Here is a 21683-nt window from a genome sequence, read left to right as displayed (position 1 = left end):
CCTCCTTTGCACTTAGCATCCATTTTTGCATTGGTACTTATCTCCTGTGCTTTTATGGCTTCTGCTAGATGCTGAGTTCTCTGAGTTCACTTTCTCTTAATTATCTTTATACCCCAGCAACTATCACAATGGCTGACCCATAGTAGATGCACAGTGGATGCGTGTTGAAAAAAAAATGCATTCAATTTTATGTCATATATATAATCAAATATATATGTAATATATATAGTACTGTCCACAGAAATAACCATTTCTCTTTTAACTATATAAGCTCCTTCTTTCTTTTTTGGATGTAAAATTTTACCTACAGTGAAATTTATTTTAAGTATACAATTCAATGAGTTTTGACAAATGTATATACTTATGTAACCATTATGCTAGGGCAACCAATACCCCCAATTACGATATGTAACATTTCTATTGCTCCAGAAACTTTCCTTCTCTTTCCTTCCAGACAATTCTTACCTCCCCTAGGCAACTATTGCTCTGATTTTTGTGACCATAGACTATGCCACAATTTGGTTATTCTTTCTTTTGGTTATTTTGTTGGATATTTGGATTGCTTCCAGCTTTTTAGTATTATGAATAGGTTGTTATAAACATTCTTGTACAAGTGTTTTTGGGACATATTTTCATTTCTTTTGGGCAATTATTAGGAGTAGAATTGCTGGGTCATAGGGCAGAGGTATGTATAATTTTACAAGAAGTTGCCAGATTTCCAAAGTGATTGTACTATTTTACATTCCTACCAACAATGTAAGAGAGTTCTAGTTGCTCCATACCCTTTTCAACACTTGCCTTTGTCAGCCCTTTTAATTTTAGCTATTCTAGTGCATATAAAATCGTGTCCGACAATGATTTTAATTTGCATTTCCCTGATAACAAATAATGCTAGCACTTTTCTCATATATATACATATATATATAGAGAGAGAGACCAGAAGCTTTACTGACAACACAATTTATACATATTTTATATATGTATTACATACTGTATTCTTACAATAAAGTAAGCTAGAGTAAAGAAAATGTTAAGAAAATCTGAAGGAAGAGAAAATATATTTACACCTCTGTACATATATTTATTGAAAAAATCCCATGCAGTTCAAACCCATGTTGTTCAAGGGTCAACTGTACTTTACTATGTATTTTTGTAGGAGTCCTTTGTGAGATATATGTATTGTGAGTATTTTCTCCCAGTCTGTAGTTTGTCTTTCCATTTTCTTACTTGTGTCTTTCAATGAGTAGAAGTTTTATTTTTGGTGAAATCCAGTTTTATTACTTGTTTCTTTTATGTTTAGTGATTTTTGTGTTGAAGAAATCTTTGCCTACCTCACTGTTACAAAGGTACTTTCTGATGTTTTCTTCTTAAAGCTTAGTAATTTTAGCTCTGAGTGGAGATCTATGATCCATCCTGAATTAACTTTTTTGGGCTTGGTAGGAGGTAGGGGTGGAGGTTCATTTTTATCAGTATGTTTATTCAGGCATTCCAGCACCATTTATTAAAAGACTTTCCTTTTCTAATTGAACTGCCTTGGTGTCTTTGCCTAAAATTAATGGCCTATATATAGGTAGATCTGTCCCCTTCATTTTATTCCATTGATCTGTTTCTATATCCTTAGCCTTCTGTTGAAAATTAATTGACCTAGGGGCGCCTGGGTGGCTCAGACGGTTAAGCGTCTGCCTTCGGCTCGGGTCATGATTCCAGGGTCCTGGGATCGAGCCCCACATTGGGCTCCTGGCTCAGCGGGGAGCCTGCTTCTCCTTCTCCCTCTGCCTCTCTCCCTGCTCATGCTCTCTCTCTCTGTATCTCTGTGTCTCAAATGAATAAATAAAATCTTTAAAAAAAAAAAAAAAAAAGAAAAGAAAATTAATTGACCTTGTATATGTGGATCTATTTCTGAGCTTTCTATTCTGTTCCATTGGTATATATATATCTATCTTTACAAAAATACCACACTATTTTGATTACTATAAGTTATTTTTAAGTCTTGAAATCAGATAACGTTTAAGTGCTCAAACTTTCTTCTTTTTCAAATTACTTTGAGCAGACTAGGACTTTGCATTTCCATATACATTTCAGAATCAACTTATGTTTTCTGTAAAAGTCAACTGAGGGACACCTGGGTGGCTCAGTCAATTCATTGTCTGCCTTCGACTCAGGTCATGATCCCGGGGTCCTAGGATCGAGTCCCACATCGGGCTCCTTGCTCAGCGGGAAGCCTGCTTCTCCCTGTGCCTGCTGCTCCCCTGCTTGTGTTCACACTCTTGCTCTCTCTCTCTGACAAATAAATAAATAATAAAATCTAAAAAAAAAAGTCAATTGAGATTTTGATCAATCCTGTACTGAATCAACAGGTTATTTTTGGGAAAAATTGCCACCTTAACAATATTGAGTTTTCCAATCATGAATGTAGTGTATCTTTTCATCAACTTAGTTATTTTTCTCAGCAACATTTTGTTTTTCACTGTAAAGGTCTGGCATATCTTGTTAAATTTATTCTTAACTCTTTTATGTTTTGACTGCTATTGGAAATGGAATTTTTTTAAACTTCAATTTCCAACTGTTTCCTGCTATTATATAGTAATACAACTGATTTTTGCATATTGGCCTTTCTAAATTTACTTATTAGCTCTAGTAGGCTTTTTTAAAAATAGATTCCTTGTTAATGTAGATTCCTATGAAACATTAATACAATCTGTGAACAAAGACAATTTTACTCTTTCTTTTTTAAAAAAATTTATTTATTTGACACAGAGAGAGAGAGCGCGCACAAGCAGGGGGCATGGCAGGCAGAGGGAGAAGCAGGCTCCCCATTGAGCAGGGAGCCTGATGTGGGGCTTGATCCCAGGACCCTGGGATTATGACCTGAGTCGAAGGCAGCATAACCTACTGAGCCACCCAGGCACCCCAGTTTTACTATTTCTAATCCTTATGTCTTTTTTTGGCCTTATTGCATGGGCTAAAACCTCCAAAACAATGCTGAATAGGAACAGTGAGAGCAAACATTCTTGCTCCCTTTCCAATCTCAGAGGGGAAAGCATTTATTATTTCACCACCAAGATGAACACGTTTAGTAGATGCCTTTCTCAGATTGAGGAAGTTCCCTTCTCTTCTTTGTTTGCTAAGAATTATTATCATGAATGAATGCTGAATTTTGTCAAATGCTTTTTCTTCATCTATTGGGATGATCATATGATTTTTCCCCCTTGTTCTGGCAATGTAGTGAATTACACTCAACCTTGTATTCCTGTGATAATGTGGTAAATATGCCAACCTTGCATTCCCAGGATTAATTCCATTTGCTGGATTCAATTTATAAGGATTTTTGTGTCTATGTTCATAAAGGATATTAGTCTTTAATTTTCCTTTCTTGTTTCCATGCTTTTTTTCTTTCCTTTCCTTTCCTTCCTTTTCCTTTCCTTGTAATGTCTTTGTCAGATTTTGGTATCAGGGCCATGTTGTTCTCATAAAAAACAATTTGAGAAATGTTTCCTGCTCTGTTTTTGAAAGATTTATGTTTTCCTCTGAATATTTGATAGAATTTAATTTATACAAGAGATACAAGACTATTCAAATTTTCTATTTCATCTTTTGTCATTTTTATAGGTTGAGTTTTTTTAAGGAATCAGTCCACTTAAATTGTCAAATTTATTAGCCTAAATTTGTTCTTTTTAATTAAAAATATTTTAAAACTGAGGTATAATTGACATATAACATATTAGTTTCAGGTATAAAACATAATTATTTGATATCCTAAATTTGTCCTTGATAGTGACTTATTAATCTTTTAGAAACTGTAGTGATGTTGCTTCTTTCATTGCTGGTACTGGTGATTTATATTTTCTCTATTCTTTCTTTGTCAATTTTCCTAGAGGTTTATAACTTTTAATAATCCTTTCAGATAATCAATTTTGGCTTTGTTAATTTTTTCTAATTGTCTATTTTCTATTTTATTGATTTCTGCTCTTACCTTTGTTATTTATTTTCTTCTACTTTCTTTGGATATAATTTGCTCTTCTTTATCTAGCTTCATACTGTGGAAATTTAATTACTGGTTTTTAAAAATTCTTTTCAAGATAAAATATTTATGCTATAATAAATTTCCCTGTAAGCATCACTTTAGCTGCATCCACAAACGTGGATATATTGTGTTCTCATTATCATTTGGTTAGAAATATTTTCTAATATACCTTGTGATTTCTTCTTTGACCGATGGGTTATTCAGAAGTGCCATGTTTAGCCCTTTGGGCTCCCTGAGCAGCACCATGGCAGTCGGCAAGAACAAGCGCTTTATGAAAGGTGGCAATAAGGGAGCCAAGAAGAAAGTGGTTGATACATTTTCTAAGAAAGACTGGTACGATGTGAAAGCACCAGCTATGTACAATATAAGACATATTGGAAAAACATTAGTCACAAGAACTCAAGGAACCAAAATCGCATCTGATGGCCTCAAGGTCGTGATTTTGAAGTGAGCCTTGCTGACCTGCAGAATGATGAAGTTGCATTTAGCAAATTCAAGCTAATTACTGAGGATGTTCAGGGCAAAAAGCCTGACTAATTTCCATGGCATGGATCTTACCCATGACAAAATGTGTTCCATGGTCAAAAAAATGGCAGACCATGATTAAAGCTCATGCTGATGTCAAGACTACTGATGGTTATTTGCTTCATCTGTTTTGTGTTGGTTTTTTTTTAAAGATTTTATTTATTTGACAGAGAGAGACACAGCGAGAGAGGGAACACAAGCGGGGGAGTGGGAGAGGGAGAAGCAGGCCTCCTGCGGAGCAGAGAGCCCGATGCGGGACTCCATCCCAAGACCCTGGGATCATGACCTGAGCCGAAGGCAGATGCTTAACAACTGAGCCACCCAGGTGCCCCTGTTTTGTGCTGGTTTTACTAAAAAACGCAACAATCAGATTTGGAAGACCTCTTATGCTCAGCACCAACAGGTCCATCAAACTTGGAAAAAGATGATGGAAATCATGACCCAAGAGGTGCAGACAAATGACTTGGAAGAAGTGGTCAATAAATTGATTTCAGACAGCACTGGAAAAGATACAGAAAAAGCTTGTCAGTCTATTATCCATTCCATGATGTCTTCGTTAGAAAAGTAAAAATGCTGAAGAAGCCCAAGTTTGAATTGGGAAAGCTCTTGGAGCTTCATAGTGAAGGTAGTAATTCTGGAAAAGCTACTGGGGATGAGACCGGTGCTAAAGTTGAACAAGCTGATGGATATGAACCACCAGTCCAAGAATCTGTTTAAAATTCAGACATTTAATGGTGACAAATAAAAAATCTTACTTGTGATGTTTAATTTCTGATGATTCTTTTTAAATAATGTAGGCTTGGTGAATCAGATATTCTGAACTGATGGTGATGTGAACTTTTCTGAACTGTTGTATGGATTTTATCCATTGCTCTGTTACTAAATAGCTGCAAAAGGGTAGTGATCCATTTTAAGCTGTAGTGATCTAGAAGTATTACAGAGGATTAATAAAAGGAAAGCTTAAAAAAAAAAAAAGAAGTGCCATGTTTAATTTCTAAGTTTCAGGGACGTTTTTCCAGATATCTTTTAAAAATTTACTTGTAATTTAATTACATAGTGGTCAGAGAACAAATTCTTTTTTCTCCAGCTTTAATTTAAATTAAATTAAATTTAATTTAATTTAATCAACATACAACATTGTGTAAGTTTAAGGTATACAACATGATGATTTGTTTACGTGAAATCATGACCATAATAAAGTTAGTTTACACATCCATCATCTCACATGTACCAATTTTTTGAATACATATTCCCTAAGGTATCAATCTTTTGAAATTTATTGACTTCATGGTCCAGTACATTTCAGTGAATGTTTACCGTATACTTCTTCCAAGTGCCATTGTTGATCATAGTGTTGTATAAATGTCAATTCAGTCAAGGTGACTGACACTGTTGTGCAGATCATCCTATCTTTACAATGTCTTTACTACCTGTATCTTTAGATTCTTTGTCTGGCTACTTTATCATTACTGAAAGAAAGGTGTTAAAATCTCCACCTATGATTGTGGATTTGTTTATTTCTCTCTTTCATCTGTCAGTTTTTGCTTTATGTATTTTGAAGATTATCTCTTCCTGATGAAAGAATGCTCAAACATTATAAAATGTCCCCTTTATCTCTGGTAATTCTCCTTATCTTACATTCTACTTTGTCTGATAGGAATATAGCCACAGCCACTTTCTTATGTTTAGTGTTTATAGGATACATCTTTTTCATCCTTTTATTTTCAACCTATTTGTGATTTTATATTTAAAGTACATCTCTTGCAGAGAGCATATACCTGTGTGTTGTATTTTTACCCAGTCTGACAATTTCTGTCAATTTCTATTATTTAATTGAAGTGTTTAGCCCCTTGGCATTTAATATAATTATGGATATGGCTGGGTTTAAGTCTACCATCTTGCTATTCATTTTCTATTTGTCCCTCCTATCTATTTTTTTCTTGTTCTATTTCTCCTTTTCTATCTACTTTTGACTGAATAAAAAAAGCTAAAATTCCATTTAATTTTCTTTGTGTGTGTGTGTGTGTGTGGTTATTCTCAAGGTCATAAGAACCTCGTGATAGTCAATTTACATTTAACTCCATTTTTGTGCCATTATTTTCATATATTTTACATTTACATATGTAACATTTATTACATATATACATAATAAATCCCACAGCACAATGTGTTTTTCCTCATTAGGTGGTCAGTTGAATTTTTAAAAAACTAAAAGAAAAAGAATAGTTTTTTTACATTTATCATTTCCAATGCACTTAATTTCTTGCTGTAGTTTTAAATCTCCATCTAGTATTATTAACACTTCAACATGCAGAACTTCCTTTAACATTTCCTGTGATACAGGTCTACTTGTGGTGAATAAAATGTTTTTATTTCACCCTCATTTATGAAGAATATATTAGCTAAATACAGAATTCTGAGTTGACAGGGTTTTTTTGTTGTTTCTTTTTCAGCATTTATGTTACTATTCCATTGTCACCTGTATTCCGCTGTTTGTGATGCAAAGTCAGCTGTCACTGGTACTACTGTTCCCCTGTAGTTAATGTATTTTTTTCTGCAGCTGTTTAAATTTTTTTTCTTTATTTTTCAGCAGATTACAGTAAAGTCTCTTTGTATGTATCTTGCTTGGGGTTTCCTGAGTTTCTTGGATTTATAATTTGGCATTTTTTAATAAGATTGGAGAACATTCAGCCAAAAAGTAGAAATAACCTGAATATCCACCAGCTAATGAATGGATAAATAAAATGTGCTATATCCATGAAATGGAATATTATTTGTCAATAAAAAGGAATGAAGCACAGAGATGTGTTATAACATGGATGAACCCTGAAAACATGTAAATGAAAGAAGGTAGTTACAAAAGACCATATATATGATTCCATTTATATGAAATCTCTGAATAGGCAAATCTACAGAGATATAAAGTAGATTAGTGAGCACCTAGGGTTGGTGGCGATAGGGGAAATAAGGTGACTGCAATGGGTTGCAAGGTTTTTTGGGGGGTAATGAAATGCCCTAAAATTGATTGTGGAGATGACTGCATAACTCTGAATATGCGGGAAGCCAATAAATTGTACATTTTAAATGGGTAAATTGCACACTATGTGAATTATCTGTCAATAAAGCTGTTACCAAAAACAAAACAAAACAATATAGGTCCAACTCACAATTTTGGATTTTTTATACTATGCTTACTATTTCACAACTTATTTTTTATTTATATTTATATGGTTTTAAGTTTTATTTATTTAAATGACTTTTAATTGCCCTCTGTTTCTCAGGTGATTTTAATGAACATGACCAATGTAACAACATCAAATAGTATATAGAGATGTACTGGTTTTAAAAATGACATAGGGGCAGGGGCGGCTTGGGTGGCTCAGTCGGTTAAGCGTCTGACTCTTGATCTGGGCTCAGTGATGATCTCAGGGTGGTGAGAAAAAGCCCCATGTCGGGCTCTGCGCTCAGCATGGAGTCTGCTTGAGATTTTCTCTCTCCCTCTGCCTCTGCTCCTCCCCCTGGTCACACACTCTCTTTCTCTCTCAAAATAAATAAATAAAATATTTTAAAAAGTGACATATATGAGTATACAGTCAATCCATGACAAAAAAAGGCAAGAATATGCAATGGGAAAAAGAGAGTCTCTTCAACAAATGGTTTTGGGAAAACTGGTCAGCTAAATGCAAAAGAATGAAACTGGACCACTTGATTACACCATACCCAAAAACAAACTCAAAATGGGTTAAAGACCTGAATGTGAGAAACCATAAAATTCCTAGAAGAAAACATAGGCAGTAATGTCTTAACATCCGTCGTAGACACATTTTTCTAGATATATCCCCTCCGGCAAGGGAAACAAAAGTAAAATTAAACTATTGGGACTACACCAAAATAAAAAGCTTTTACACAGTGAAAGAAACCATCAACAAAATAAAAAGACAACCTACCAAGTGGGAGAAGATATCTGCAAATGATATATCCAATAAGAGGTTAATATCCAAAATATAGAAAGAACTTATACAACTCAACAGCAAAACCCCCCAAATAATCCAATTAAAAATGGGCAGAAGACGAGCAGACATTTCTCCACAGAAGACATACAGATGGCCTAACAGACACATGAAAAGATGCTCAACATCAGTAATCATCAGGGAAATGCAAATCAAAACCACAATGAGATAAATCACCTCACACCTGTCAGGATGGCTAAAATCAACAACACAAGAAACAAGAAGTGTTGGCAAGGATGTGGAGAAAAAGGAACACTCATACACTGTTGGTGGGAATGCAAACTGGTGCAGCTACTGTGGAAAACAGTATGGAAGTTGCTCAAAAGACTAAAATAGAATCACCATATGATCCAGTAACTCCATCACTGCGTATTTACCCTAAGAAAATGAAAACACAAATTTGAAAAGATATATGCACCCCCATGTTTATTGCAGCATTATTTACAATAGCCAAAATATGGAAGCAACCAAAGTGTCCATCCATAGATGAATGGATAAAGAAGATGTGGTATACATACAGTGGAATAATACTCAGCCATAAAAAAGAACGAAATCTTGTCATTTGCAACACATGGATGGAGCTAGAGAGTATAATACTAAGCGAAATAAGTCAGTCAGAGAAAGACAAATACCACATGATTTCATTCATATGTGGAATTTAAGAAACTAAACAAATATGGAAAAAAAAAACCAGACTCATATATAGAGAACAAACTGGTAGTTGCCAGAGGGGAGGTGGGTGGGGAGATGGATGAAATAGGTGAAGGGGATTAAGAGTATACTTGTGATAAGCACTGAGTAATGTACAGAACTGCTGAATAATTATATTTTACACCTGATACTAATATAACACTGTATGTTAATTATACTGGAGTTTAAAAAATAAATAAATAAATAAATATTTAAACGACATATAACTGAATTCTCATAGTTAGGTATAACAAAGTCATAAAAATGGTAGTTTTCGGGGCATCTGGGTGGCTCAGTCGTTAAGCGTCTGCCTTCGGCTCAGGTCATGATCCCAGGGTCCTGGGATCGAGCCCCGCGTCAGGCTCCCTGCTCGGCAGGAAGCCTGCCTCTCCCTCTCCCACTCCCCCTGCTTGTGTTCCCTCTCTTTTTTTTTTTTTTTTAAAGATTTTATTTATTTATTTATTTGACAGAGAGAGAGATAGCGAGAGCAGAAACACAAGCAGGGGGAGTGGGAGAGGGAGAGGCAGGCTTCCTGCCGAGCAGGGAGCCTGACGCGGGGCTCGATCCCAGGACCCTGGGATCATGACCTGAGCCGAAGGCAGACGCTTAACGACTGAGCCACCCAGGCACCCTTGTGTTCCCTCTCTTGCTGTGTCTCTCTCTGTCAAATAAATAAATAAAATCTTTAAAAATAAAAAATTTTTTTAAATGATAGTTTTCTTTTAAAGATTTATTTATTTATTTTAGAGAGAGACCACTCATGTTAGAGTGTGGGGGTGGGGGAAGGGGCAAAGGGAGAGGGAGAGTTTCAAGCAGACTCTGCACTGAGTGTGGAACCCAGTGCGGGGCTTCATTCCGTGACCCTGAGATCACAACCTGAGCCAAAATCAAGCATCTGATGCTTAACCCACTGCACCACCCAGGCGTCCTACTAGTTTTCTTTTAAATAAGGCTTTACAGTTAACAACTGTTTAACATCTATTATCTCGTGACTTTTTTCACAACTCTGAGGTAGTCAGGGAAGGTGGTGTTATCCCCATTTTTCAGATCAGAAAAGTGAGGCTCAAAGAGTAACACATATGCTTTTAGTCCAAGGTAATATATATAGATCACTTAACCAGGAATTTTAACTGTAAATCTAGTATTCTACATTATGCTGAAAGGACTAATTCTCTCTCTTCTACTTTTTCTCTTAACTCATTTTTTATTCTAGTGTAGAACTTCCTTTCTCCTTTTTCATTGATATATTAAATACCTGAGGGCAAAAGTAGAGTCAAAGGCAAGTAGAAATATAATCACTTTCTTTAACTCTTATTTCCGAGGAAATTGAGAGTTGGGAGACCTATCTAATGGGGGTAATCTTATGGCACTGTTTTCTCCAAATAATTCTATGGTTACTTCCATTTAGACAAACCAACTTAGGAGCAGAGATTAATTTTTAATACCTACTATATAAAGTCTAATTGTACTTGTTGGAAATACATATACATTAAAAGTCTCTGATGTGTTCTGTTATCAGGTCAGTAACTGCTTTTATTCTATATAGTTTTCTGTATTAAGGGTTTTGTCCAATCTAAATGTTATGTCCTTAATCATTCATTAATATGGACTGATCTTTGGAAAGATCTCTATTTCTTTTTTTTTAAATTTTTTAAAAGATTTTATTTATTTATTTGGGAGAGAGACAGAGAGACAGAAAGAGACAAATAAATAAAATTTATTTATTTGGGGGAGACAGACAGCGGGGGGAGGGACAGAGGGACAAGCAAACTGCCTGCTGAGCCTGGAGCCCAAGCAAACTGCCTGCTGAGCCTGGAGCCCAACGCAGGGCTCGATTCCAAGACCCTGAGATCATGACCTGAGCCGGAAGTCAGGTACTCAACCGACTGAGCCACCCAGGTGCCCCAGAAAGATCTCTATTTCTGAAAACAACTTAAGGTAAATCTCATTATACCTGTGTATCATCACAGCAGTTCCCACATTAATTTCTCTACTCTGAGACAGAGTGGGATAAATAGCTATTACCTGAATTTCAGGAAGTAACAAAGAAGGATTAAGAGGCACAGGCGAAAAAACGGATGTTTAGTTTTGGATTCAAACCTAAAGTTCGGGGGCGCCTGGGTGGCTCAGTTGTTGGGCATCTGCCTTCGGCTCAGGTCATGATCCCAGAGTCCTGGGATTGAGCCCCGCATTGGGCTCCCTGCTCAGCAGAAGGCCTGCTTCTCCCTCTCTCACTCCCCCTGCTTGTGTTCCCTCTCTTGCTGTGTCTCTCTCTGTCAAATAAATAAATAAAATCTTTAAAACAAACAAACAAACAAAAAAACCCCTAAAGTTTGAGTTATCATAGTATAATACAAAGAACCCCAAACTGGGAGTTAGAAGACATGAGGTTAATCTTGATTCCACCACTTGGTTATCTGTGTAATTTTGAACAAGTCATCTTTACCTCCAATAATACTTTTCCTTATCTTTAAAATAAGGTTGAAAATACATTTTAAAAATATTTTGCCTCTTATTTCCCAAGCTTATGGTGAGGGTCAAATGACATAACATCTATGAAACGATAAAGCCCTACGCGACTATAAAATAATACATGCATATATACATATATATATGTATGTTTGTGTGTGTGTGTGTGTATACTCAGCTACTTTCCAGTATTAATTGAATTTGACTGATATTTGATGATCTAATTCAACAAGCTACTCAACAATTATTTTAAGACATTTTGGAGTCAAAGATGAGTAAGTCATAGTCTCTAACTTCTAGGAATTCATAGTTAAGAGAGGACACAAATATTAAATAAATAATTATACAATAAAGGGATAAAAAGGTAATAGATGCATATACTAAATTCTTTTGGAGTCTGACGAAAAGGTAAACTAATCCTACATGAGGCCAAAGGGACAGATGTCAGAGAAGAGATAACTATTAGGCTTAAAGGAAGAGGTTAGTTGCTAGAATTTTATCCAGATACATGGAATTTACAATAGAACACAAAAATACCACAAGATCTGTGTTATAACTGGCTCTGCCTTCAGTAGTTAAAACTAGTACTTGACCTCTTTAGACCTCTCTTACCATAAGTCTAAAATGAAAGGTTTAGATAAGATAAATTCCTAAGTCCTTCCAGCTCTAAAATTATATGATTCTATGAATCAAACTTTGGTCACTGTACAGATACCAAGAAAGAGAAACCAAGAGAGTAATAAAATAGTCAAAACTATCAAAAAAGGAGTTTTTCCATTAACTATTTTTTCTTGGAATTTAAAAGTCCGAGAATGATATTTATCTCTACCTTGAATAAGCTCTAACACAGTAAAGAGAGGAAACTGTAATGAAATCAAGAAACTGAGAACCAAACAATGCAGATAGATAGCAGGAAGTCAAGCCTTCAGTTCAGCAAATGTTGCTTAGACCACTAAGGAAATAGGCAATAATGAGAAGTTATAATGTTTTCTTCCTATTTACTAAAAAAACTTGGAATAAAATCACAACCAGATATTACAATGTACTCTTCCCTAAAATGAGACAGTTGTTTAAAGTTTTGCCTTGTTAAACCACTTCTTAAAAAACTATTTGTATAAAAGGTCAGTTTAAAAATTATAAAGAAAAGGATCAAAAACCTAAATATGCACAACTGAATTTGTTTCAGGAATGGTACCAAAGGTGGATATTGTCAAGTAATATACTTCACCAAACATTTATTAAACTATGTTTAAAAGTTCTAGTTGTTGTAAAGCATAGTCCCAGTACTCAAGGGGTTCACTGACCTAATATCAAGACTTTAAGGAAGAAAAAATAGTAACTCTTACCCATCAATAATATTTTCAGGTGGGTGTTTTTCATCACTTGATGTAGCTAATATCACTTCAGTCCCCTCAGAGCTCAAACACAGATCAATTTTTCTCATCTTAAAGTGTTTAACCTGCAAATAAAACAATAATAACAAAAGCAAATTCTTGGTTCTCTGAACTTTATCCGAGAAAAGGGAGAGAGAAAGCCTGTTGCCTAGCACACAGCTTAACAACCAAGCTATTCAACAAGTGGGAGGGACCCTAACATGTTTATTTATGTAAGTAAACTTCTAACCTTCCCCAGGAATAATCTGTAAGATAATGATTATTTCCACTATTCTACTCCACAAAACAAGACACTAACTACTCTAACTGACATCATTTTTCTGATTCTAAAATTAAAAGTCCTCAATAATGATAGAGAAACAGTTAACAGGCTAAGGTAACACGAATTAATGGGTAAATTAAAAAAAATTATTTATATCATTATATTTCTGAAATTAAAAAAAATCTGGAGCATAAGAACAGACGTTTTCGTGACTGGTTTTATTTTTTCTTTTTTAAAGTAGGCTCCATGCCCAGCACAGAGCCCAACTCAGGGCTTGAACCCATGACTGAAATCAAGAGTCAGATGCTCAACCGAGCCACCCAGGTGCCCCACGTGACTGTTTATCCATACATTTATCAACTGAAGTAGCAAATAATATTATTCACATGCTAAAAAATATCTTACCATCATTATTTTTTGGAGCAGAATGTAAAATAAGAGAGAAGACAAACTTTGCTTATTTTTAAATTCTATACCAGTCACTTGGGTCATGGATTTAAAGACATTTCTATTGTATGGTAATATTTTAAGTTTAATAAAAATATCCTGAAAAGATAAGGACCTTGGTGGATTAGACAGAGAAGGTGAGAGAAGATTCTATCAGATCTCACCCACCCTCCTCCTTGATCTGGTGGTGACAGGGCACAAACCAATATATAAATGCAAAGTGACTGTAAAAGCTGTATCTATAAAGAATTAAAAGACAAAGAGTGTTTGAAAAAAGAAGGAAGGCTTCCAATACCCTTCATACCCTAGCCTCCAGCTAACTTTTAAAAAAAATGAAACTATTCCCTGGCCTCCGGCTGACTTTTTAAAAAAATGAAACTATTTCAAATAAATAATAGACAAAGCACAGAGTATCACATATATTAAACAACTATGTACCCACTGCCTAGATTTAATAAATGTTAACATTTTTGCCCATTTCCTTCCTTGTCCAGAGGTAATAGCTATTCTGAAGTTGATGAATATCTCTCCTTACTATATTTTATACTTTTATCATATACGTATCCATAAACGATATGTACCGTCCTTTTAAAACTTAGATGATTTCTCAGTATATATATCCTTATACTACTTGCTTTTTTCATTCAATATTTTGTTTTCAAATTTTTATCATGTTGATACATGTAAACCTACTTTATTCACTTTAACTGCTGTCAGGTATTTCTCCATTTCTCTAATGATGAATATTTAGGTGTTTCCAATTTTTTGCTATTATAAACAAAGTTGAAATGTATACCTTTGTATGTATCCTTAGCATTTGTGGGAGAAAGTCTTTATGATAAGAGTATCTTTCTTTACAGAAGTAAAATTGCAGAAACTTACAATCAGCATATCTTCAAGTCAGTAATTGATCAATTTGATCTTGAAATTTTAACAATTTACACTACCATCTGCAGTGTTTGAGAGTTTCTGCTTCCTCATATTCTCACCAACTTGGTATTAGATATTTTGGCTTTAGCCCATCTCATTGGTGTGAAATGGTATCTCAACAGGATATACTTTGTATTTCCATGATTATTAGTGAGGTTGAATACTGTTTCATATGATTATGAGCCATTCAGGCCTCTTTTTCTGTTGCTTTTCCTCATCCTTTGCTCATTTTGCTATTGGGGTGCTTTTTAAAATTTTTTTGTCCTTTTCTTTTTGATTTGTAGGAATTTTTAAAATAAAACATTCTGGATACAAATCCTTTGTTATATGTGTTGCAAATATCTTCTACTACTCTGTAGCTTGATTTTTCTTTTTAACTTTGTTTTCTTGTGCATTTACCCACCCCCATGCACTCTTTTTTTATTACTGAACTATAACATACATAAAGAAGAGAACACAAATCAGAATTATATAGAGCGATAAATCTTCACAAAGTTAACACACCCAGGTAATCACCACCCAAGGTAAAGAAATAGAATATTACCAGCACTTGAGAAGCCCTTTGCATGCCCCCTTCCAATCACTTCCCTCCCTCCTCCCCAACATAAGCATGGTCCTTATTTCTAACAGATTAATTTTGCCTGAAATTTATATACATAGAATCATATAGCTTGTACTCATTTGTATCTGGTTTCTATCACTCATTATATTTTTGAGACTTAGCCATATTGCTGTGTCACAGAGTTAAAGTGCAACTAAGTAAAGTGAAGTAAAATTACAACCCAGCCCCAACCCATCTCAACCCCTAATAAGATCAAAGAAACCATCCCCTAAGTGGAGCTTCACAGGAAACTGGGTGTATGAACTGAAAAGCAAAGAAAGATTTCTTTGATCTTGGGTACTTAGATCCTAAACCCCTGATGGAGGGAACTGATCTCACTCCCAAGTATCTGAAATCAGAGGTAAACTGAAACTATTTAAATAAAACTACAAGTCAGTCCAATCCCTAGGTGGACTGAAGTGATCTGCCCCTTATCCTGGCTGTGGGGCAAAGAAAAGAGTGAGTTCTCTCTGGGATAAGTCATTATCTACTTTAGTGTCTATTATTCTTTTAAACACAATATCCAATGTACAAAATCACTTCATTAGATCTATAGATCTAATGAATACTTGGATAAGTATTGGAATTAGCAAAGATAGCTACTATGAATCTGTTAGATAATTTAGTGAAAAGATGGACAAAATGGTTGAATAGAAGGGGAATTTTAGCAGAGAAATGGAAACTCTAAAAAAGAACAAAATGAAAATTCCAGAACTGAAAAGTATAGTATCTCAAATAAAGAATTCATTAGATGGGCTTAGCATCAGACTGGACTCAACACAAGAATGGGTCAGTAAACTTAAACATAGGTCAACAGAAATGATCCAAAATGAAACATAGAGAAAAAATGAGAGTAGCAGAACAGAGCATCAGATACCTGTGAAACACTATCAAACTATTCAGAAATATATGTAATACATGTAATACATAAGGGGAAGAGAAAAAGAGTAGCTTAGAAGAAAAATCTGAACAGATACAGCTGAAAATTTTCCAAAGTCTATGAAAGACATAAACCCAAGATCCAAGAAGCTCTTGAACCCTAAATTGGATAAACACTACAAAGAAAACCCCACTTAGGGGCACCTGGGTGGCTCAGTTGGTTAAGCGGCTGCCTTCAGCTCAGGTCATGATCCCAGGGTTCTGGGATCGAGTCCCGCATTGGACTCCCTGCTCTTCCAGGGGAAGCCTGCTTCTCCCTCTCCCGCTACCCCTGCTTGTGTTCCCTCTCTCGCTCTCTCTGTCAAATAAATAAAAATAAATCTTTAAAAAAAAAAAAGAAAAGAAAACCCTACTTAGACACATCTTAGTCAATCACTGAAAATTAAAGAAAAGATAAAAAATTAAAAGTAGTCAAAGCAAAAAACACATTACGCTTAGGAGAACAGGAATAAAAATTGTCTTCTCATCAGAAACAATGGAAGCCAAAAGACAGTGGAATGACATCTTTAAAGTGCTAACAGACAAAATACAGAATTCTACATCCAGCAAAAATATCCTCTGCAAGTGAAAGCAAAATATAGGCATTTTCAGGCAAACAAAAGCTGAAAGTATGTGTTATCAGTAAACACACTCTACAAAAAATTGGAAAATTTTCAGCTATACGGGGTAGGGGGAGCAGAGGGAAAGACAAGCAGCTCCAAGCTGAGTGCGGGGCTGACGGTGGGGGGGGGGGGGGGGTCTTGATCTCACAACCTTGAGATCATGACCTGAGCAGAAATCAAAAGTTGGACGCACAATGGCCTGAGTATCTGGTTTATAATCAAGATTGTACTCCCAACATAAATAAGTTACAGAGCTTCCCCCTTTTCTAGTTGTTGGAGCAATTTGTAAAAGACAAAGGTTATTTGATCCTGTAAACCTGGTAAAATCTTTGTAGATAGATTTTTTTTTTTACTATTTGAAATTCAACTGTTCTTTTCAGGTTTTCTACACCATCTTAGGTCAATTTTGAAATTTACATTTTGTAGAAACATTATATATTTCTTCTTAATCTTTATATTTATTGGCATAAAGTTCATTTTTTATTGTAATTTTAAAATCTAGCATGATAGTGTTAAAAGCCATGGTAAGACTGGTCAAGAAAAAAGGCATGTGTTCTAATATTTTCTATTTGTGCCTCTTCTCTTGGCTTTTTTCTTGCATTTAATACTATTGATACTAGAGAACTAGTGTTAGATGAACACTGTTAGTACGTGGTTTGAAGAAACATGGTCAATTCCTAGAAATACATATTGATGAACTTGGATGTTAATTCTCAACAAAATTCTAAAATTATTAAACTTCATTAAATATAAAATATATATAAAATGATATATATAAAATATATAAAATGATAGCCCTGAAAACATAAAGATAGTAGTAAAATAGAAAGCAGCAGTAACATTAGTTCACAAAGGTTATGCCAAACCTATACATTTCTTTTTGCTTGTTTGATAGAGTTAGTACCAATTAGGGACATGTTCTGAATATTTCAACAAAACTTCAGACAAAGCTTCTCAAGATTCCATATGGACTAGATGGAGAAATGTAGGTTGGGTGACAGGCAGTACTTTAGGTAAATTTTTTTAACTTTTTGAATGGCTATGCTCAAAGAATGATGATTAATGGAACAAAATGAACTGTGGAAGACCTCTGTCCTTATGCCATTCAACATTTTTATTAATTAAAGATAGAAAAAGTATTCTTATCAATTTTGCAGATGACACAAGCTGGGATGTCAGCTAATATGCTAGATGACAGAATTAGCACACAAAAAGATCTGAGCAAGAAAGAAAGATGGGATATGATGAATAATATATTTAATAAGGATAACAATAAAGGCCTAGACTCAGGCTTAAAAAGTCAATCACACAAAGATTGGTCTTGATTGGGGTTGGCGAAATACTGCTTATGAGCTAAATCTAGCCTGCCACCTGTTTTTGTATGGCCCATGAGTTAAGAATGCTTTTTATTTTAAATACTTTTAAAAATTAAAATAATATTTTGTGACACATGAAGATTATATGAAATTATATGAAATCCATACTTCAGTATCCATGAATAGTTTTATTGAAACTTGGCCATGGTCATCCATATATACACATATAAATACTATACAAAGTAGTCGACAGCTACTTTTGTGTTATAGTGACACAGTAGCTGTGATAGAGACTATAAGGTTCATAAAGTCTAAAATATTTATTATCTGGCCCTTTACAGAAAAAGTTTGCTGACCCTTGATCTAGATGTGTAAAACATACAGGTTTGGCTCATTACAAAGTCACACTATAAGGCAAGAGTGTACTGTATTTGCCCCCAAAGGTAAAGGAATACAATCTTAGATTATATTAACAGAGTTAAGGAGGAACTACCTCCATCAAAATTTTTAGATACCAGGGCACCCAGGTGGCTCAGTCAGTTAAGCGTCTACCTTCAGCTCAGGTCATGATCCCAGGGTCCTGGGATCAAGCCCCACGTGGGGCTCCCTGCTCAGTGGGGAGTCTGCTTCTCCCTCTCCCTCTGCCGCTCCCCTGCTCGTGCTCTCTCTAATAAATAAAAAAAATCTTTAAAAAAATTTTTTTTTAGATACCACCTAAGGACCAGGCACTGTGCTTGCTAATAATGCAAAGGTGACTACAACCTAAGACAAAGATGGTGACTAAGACGTAGTTCTTGCCTTCAAGTTCAGAGTCAAGGAAGATGAACAAGCATGCAACTAATAGTATAATGTTACGTGCTAACGGTGTGATCTACATCCAGATACTACATCAGTTCTGGGTAGTATATATTAAGTAGGACATTGTCAGGTTTGATATTGTCAGAGGAAAACAAAAAGTTCATGCTGATCTATAAATTATCACATGGAGAAAGTTGAAAGAATTAGCTGAAATATTTCAAAAGAGAGATAAGAGAGAAATGTGATTCATATCACAAGTGTTCAAAAATGGGAAAAGGATTAGAATTTTTCTTTTACAACTCCAAGAGAGAGAACTGGACTCAACAAATACAAATTCCAAGCAGGAAGACATCACAGATAGAACTTACTGGCAAAGTAAAAATTTTAAGTCTTTTCCATCCCTGAAAGTGTCCAAGAAGAGTAGGTGATAATTTATGGAGGAAACTAAAGAAAGGATTCCTGCATTGGTGGTTCTTTTAGACTGGATCAATTCCTAGGAAACACAGATTGAAGAACAGATAGTGAAGGATTTTAGAAGCCAAGTTAAACACAATAGGTTCTATCCTGTGGTTTTCAACAGTACTGGAGGTGATTTTGCCCCCAAGGGACATTTGACAATTTTGAAAGACAGTTTGGCTGTCACAACTTGGGAGGGAGGGGTGTGATGCTATTGGCATCTAGTGAGCATTTCACCAGGCTTCTAAATATCCCCATGCACAGGACAGTCCCCCATAACAAATCATTATTTAGCCCCAAATGTGAATACAGAAGTGGAAAAAACCCTATGGTAATATATTTGGGGGTGCAAATGTGAGGGTTGGAGACTTAGGGAGAGAACTTGTTTTTAGTAAGTTATATTTTAGGGAAAAATATCTAGCATTGATGTGTGGTATAAGAATAAGGAAAAGAATATACTCTCTAAATGTTCAGTTCTTTCCTTGCCTCACATTCTTATCATCTAAAATGTCTGAGGGAAGCCATGTACTTTAACACAAAATTCATTTCATACCTCCTATATCCATCAATATCCTTCCTATTTCCTGTGTTGGGTGTAATTATTTAATGGCAGAAGTTGAGTTCTCTTTAAGGTTCCTTGGTTCGGTTAAAGAGAAAGTGACAAACCAGCCCCAAAGAAACCCACAGAGAATGTTGCTTCCAGAACTCCAAGGCGCAGGTTTGCGTTGTAGTCTAACCCCCCACCCTGGGATACCTTACTCTAAATAAATACACACATATTCCCTCCGGGCTTAGATTACTAAAGGCGGTGCGCTCTGGGGTGCCCTCCTCTGCATTTTGCATGGTCTGACCCTGGACTTCCCTGTCCCAGGGCCACTGAGCCACCCTTTCATCTCCAGGTCACATCCTTCTGGCCCTTCTCTCTGAAAACCTCGAGGGGTCAAGTCCGCAGTTCACTTTATCCCTGACTTAGTACTCTCCCCATGACTGATTGGGAACTTTTGTGTAAATTAGAAAATGGCCACCCTCTGACTCCCAAGGCCAGGGCCTACGGCTTAGTATCTACTAGAAGGGGAAACCAGCTCTGACACCACCTCCTCGCCCCGTCCCAAACCCTTCTCGGTCCAGGGCCATTCATTTCAAGCCCTCCGAGGGTCCTAAGCACTCAGGCTTGTGGACGCCCCACCCCAAATTACATAAAATGTATTAAATGAACCAACATCCTACATTAACTATAATTCATAATATACGGGTTACGCAGCAGTTGAAAGGTTACAGTTTGGTAAACTAATTAACTTCAATTTGCAACTGTTTTTCCCTTTTGGGAGTGAAAACATTATTTCAGGCTTCAAAAAAGTTCGTGGATCGGCACTGGTGTCTCTAGGGCTGAGGGGAGAGAACGTATCTGCGTCAAAGTTCCCCCATCGCTGTCCCTTCACGAGCCGCCCCTCAGCGCCCTCCCGCCGTCCGCCTCCTCACAACCCTCTCCATCGGCTCCCCGCTCTGCCGGCCGTGTCCAGCAGGGTCCCACCTCCACCGGCGCGGGCCCAACCCGACCCGCCGTCCCACCACCCCACCACCCGGCTCGCCTGCGCCTCCCGTTAGCTCCAAGCGCGCGGACTATCCGGGCTCCGTATCTCCCTTCCGCTCCGCCCCGCGCAGCGCGCCCCCGGCCCCTGGCCCCGCCCCCTATCCCCGACCTCCAAGGAGTTCCCGGGGGCGCGCATCCCTCTGCCCGGGTTTTTCGCTCCATCCCACCCGCTGGCCCTGCCCCGAGCATCCCGTCTCGGCCTTCGGCCCAGCCCCCGGGGCGCGCGCCTATCCCGACTCCCGGCTCTTCGCTCCTCCCCGCCATCAGGCCCCGCCCCGCCTCTCAGCTCCGCCCCCGGAGCGCGCGCACCTCTCGACTCCTGGTTCTTTGCCCCACCTCTCCCGCAAGCCCCGCCCCCGTGCTCTCCTTTACTTGGCGGGTTGAGCCGCGCAGCCCCACCTTAGGGCCTTTCCCCAAGCAAGTGCCTGAGCCCGCACCGCCTACCCTCCACCACCTCAGATCAATCCCAGGGGCTTCAGGACCCAGGGGACCCGCCCCCGCGCGAGCACGCACGCGCAGTCCCCACCTCTCCCGGATCCGAGCCCTCGGCCCTCAGGTCTTCTGCCCAGGGCCCGGCCACGCCTCTGGCCCGGCCCCGCCCCTCATGCCGGGTCCCGCGCACGCGCATC

At 37.0% G+C, this 21683-nt stretch overlaps 1 protein-coding gene and 1 pseudogene across 6 annotated transcripts in view; one reads left to right on the top strand and one right to left on the bottom strand.

Moving 5' to 3' along the window:
• IFT25 (intraflagellar transport 25) overlaps positions 1-21675 on the bottom strand; it is a 39361-nt gene extending 17686 nt beyond the window's left edge. The window contains exons 1-3 of one of the 6 annotated variants that reach the window (XM_036107475.2): positions 21581-21614; positions 19376-19500; positions 13065-13177 (exon numbers count right to left, since the gene is read on the bottom strand). In XM_036107475.2, the coding sequence (XP_035963368.1) occupies positions 13065-13162 (98 nt within the window). In that variant the 5' untranslated portion in view covers positions 13163-13177; positions 19376-19500; positions 21581-21614. Of the gene's footprint in view, positions 1-13064; positions 13178-19375; positions 19501-20016; positions 20717-21052; positions 21130-21163; positions 21187-21580 lie in introns of those variants that run through there. The other 5 variants (XM_078073119.1, XM_036107476.2, XM_078073117.1 and 2 more) reach the window with 5 other exon arrangements.
• On the top strand, positions 4007-5400 carry LOC118545319 (small ribosomal subunit protein eS1-like; annotated as a pseudogene).
• Positions 21676-21683: the final 8 nt, after the last annotated feature.

Source organism: Halichoerus grypus, chromosome 5 (assembly GCF_964656455.1).
Source record: "Halichoerus grypus chromosome 5, mHalGry1.hap1.1, whole genome shotgun sequence".
NCBI classification, from domain to species: Eukaryota; Metazoa; Chordata; class Mammalia; order Carnivora; family Phocidae; genus Halichoerus; species Halichoerus grypus.
This window is presented reverse-complemented; position numbering and strand designations above follow the sequence as displayed.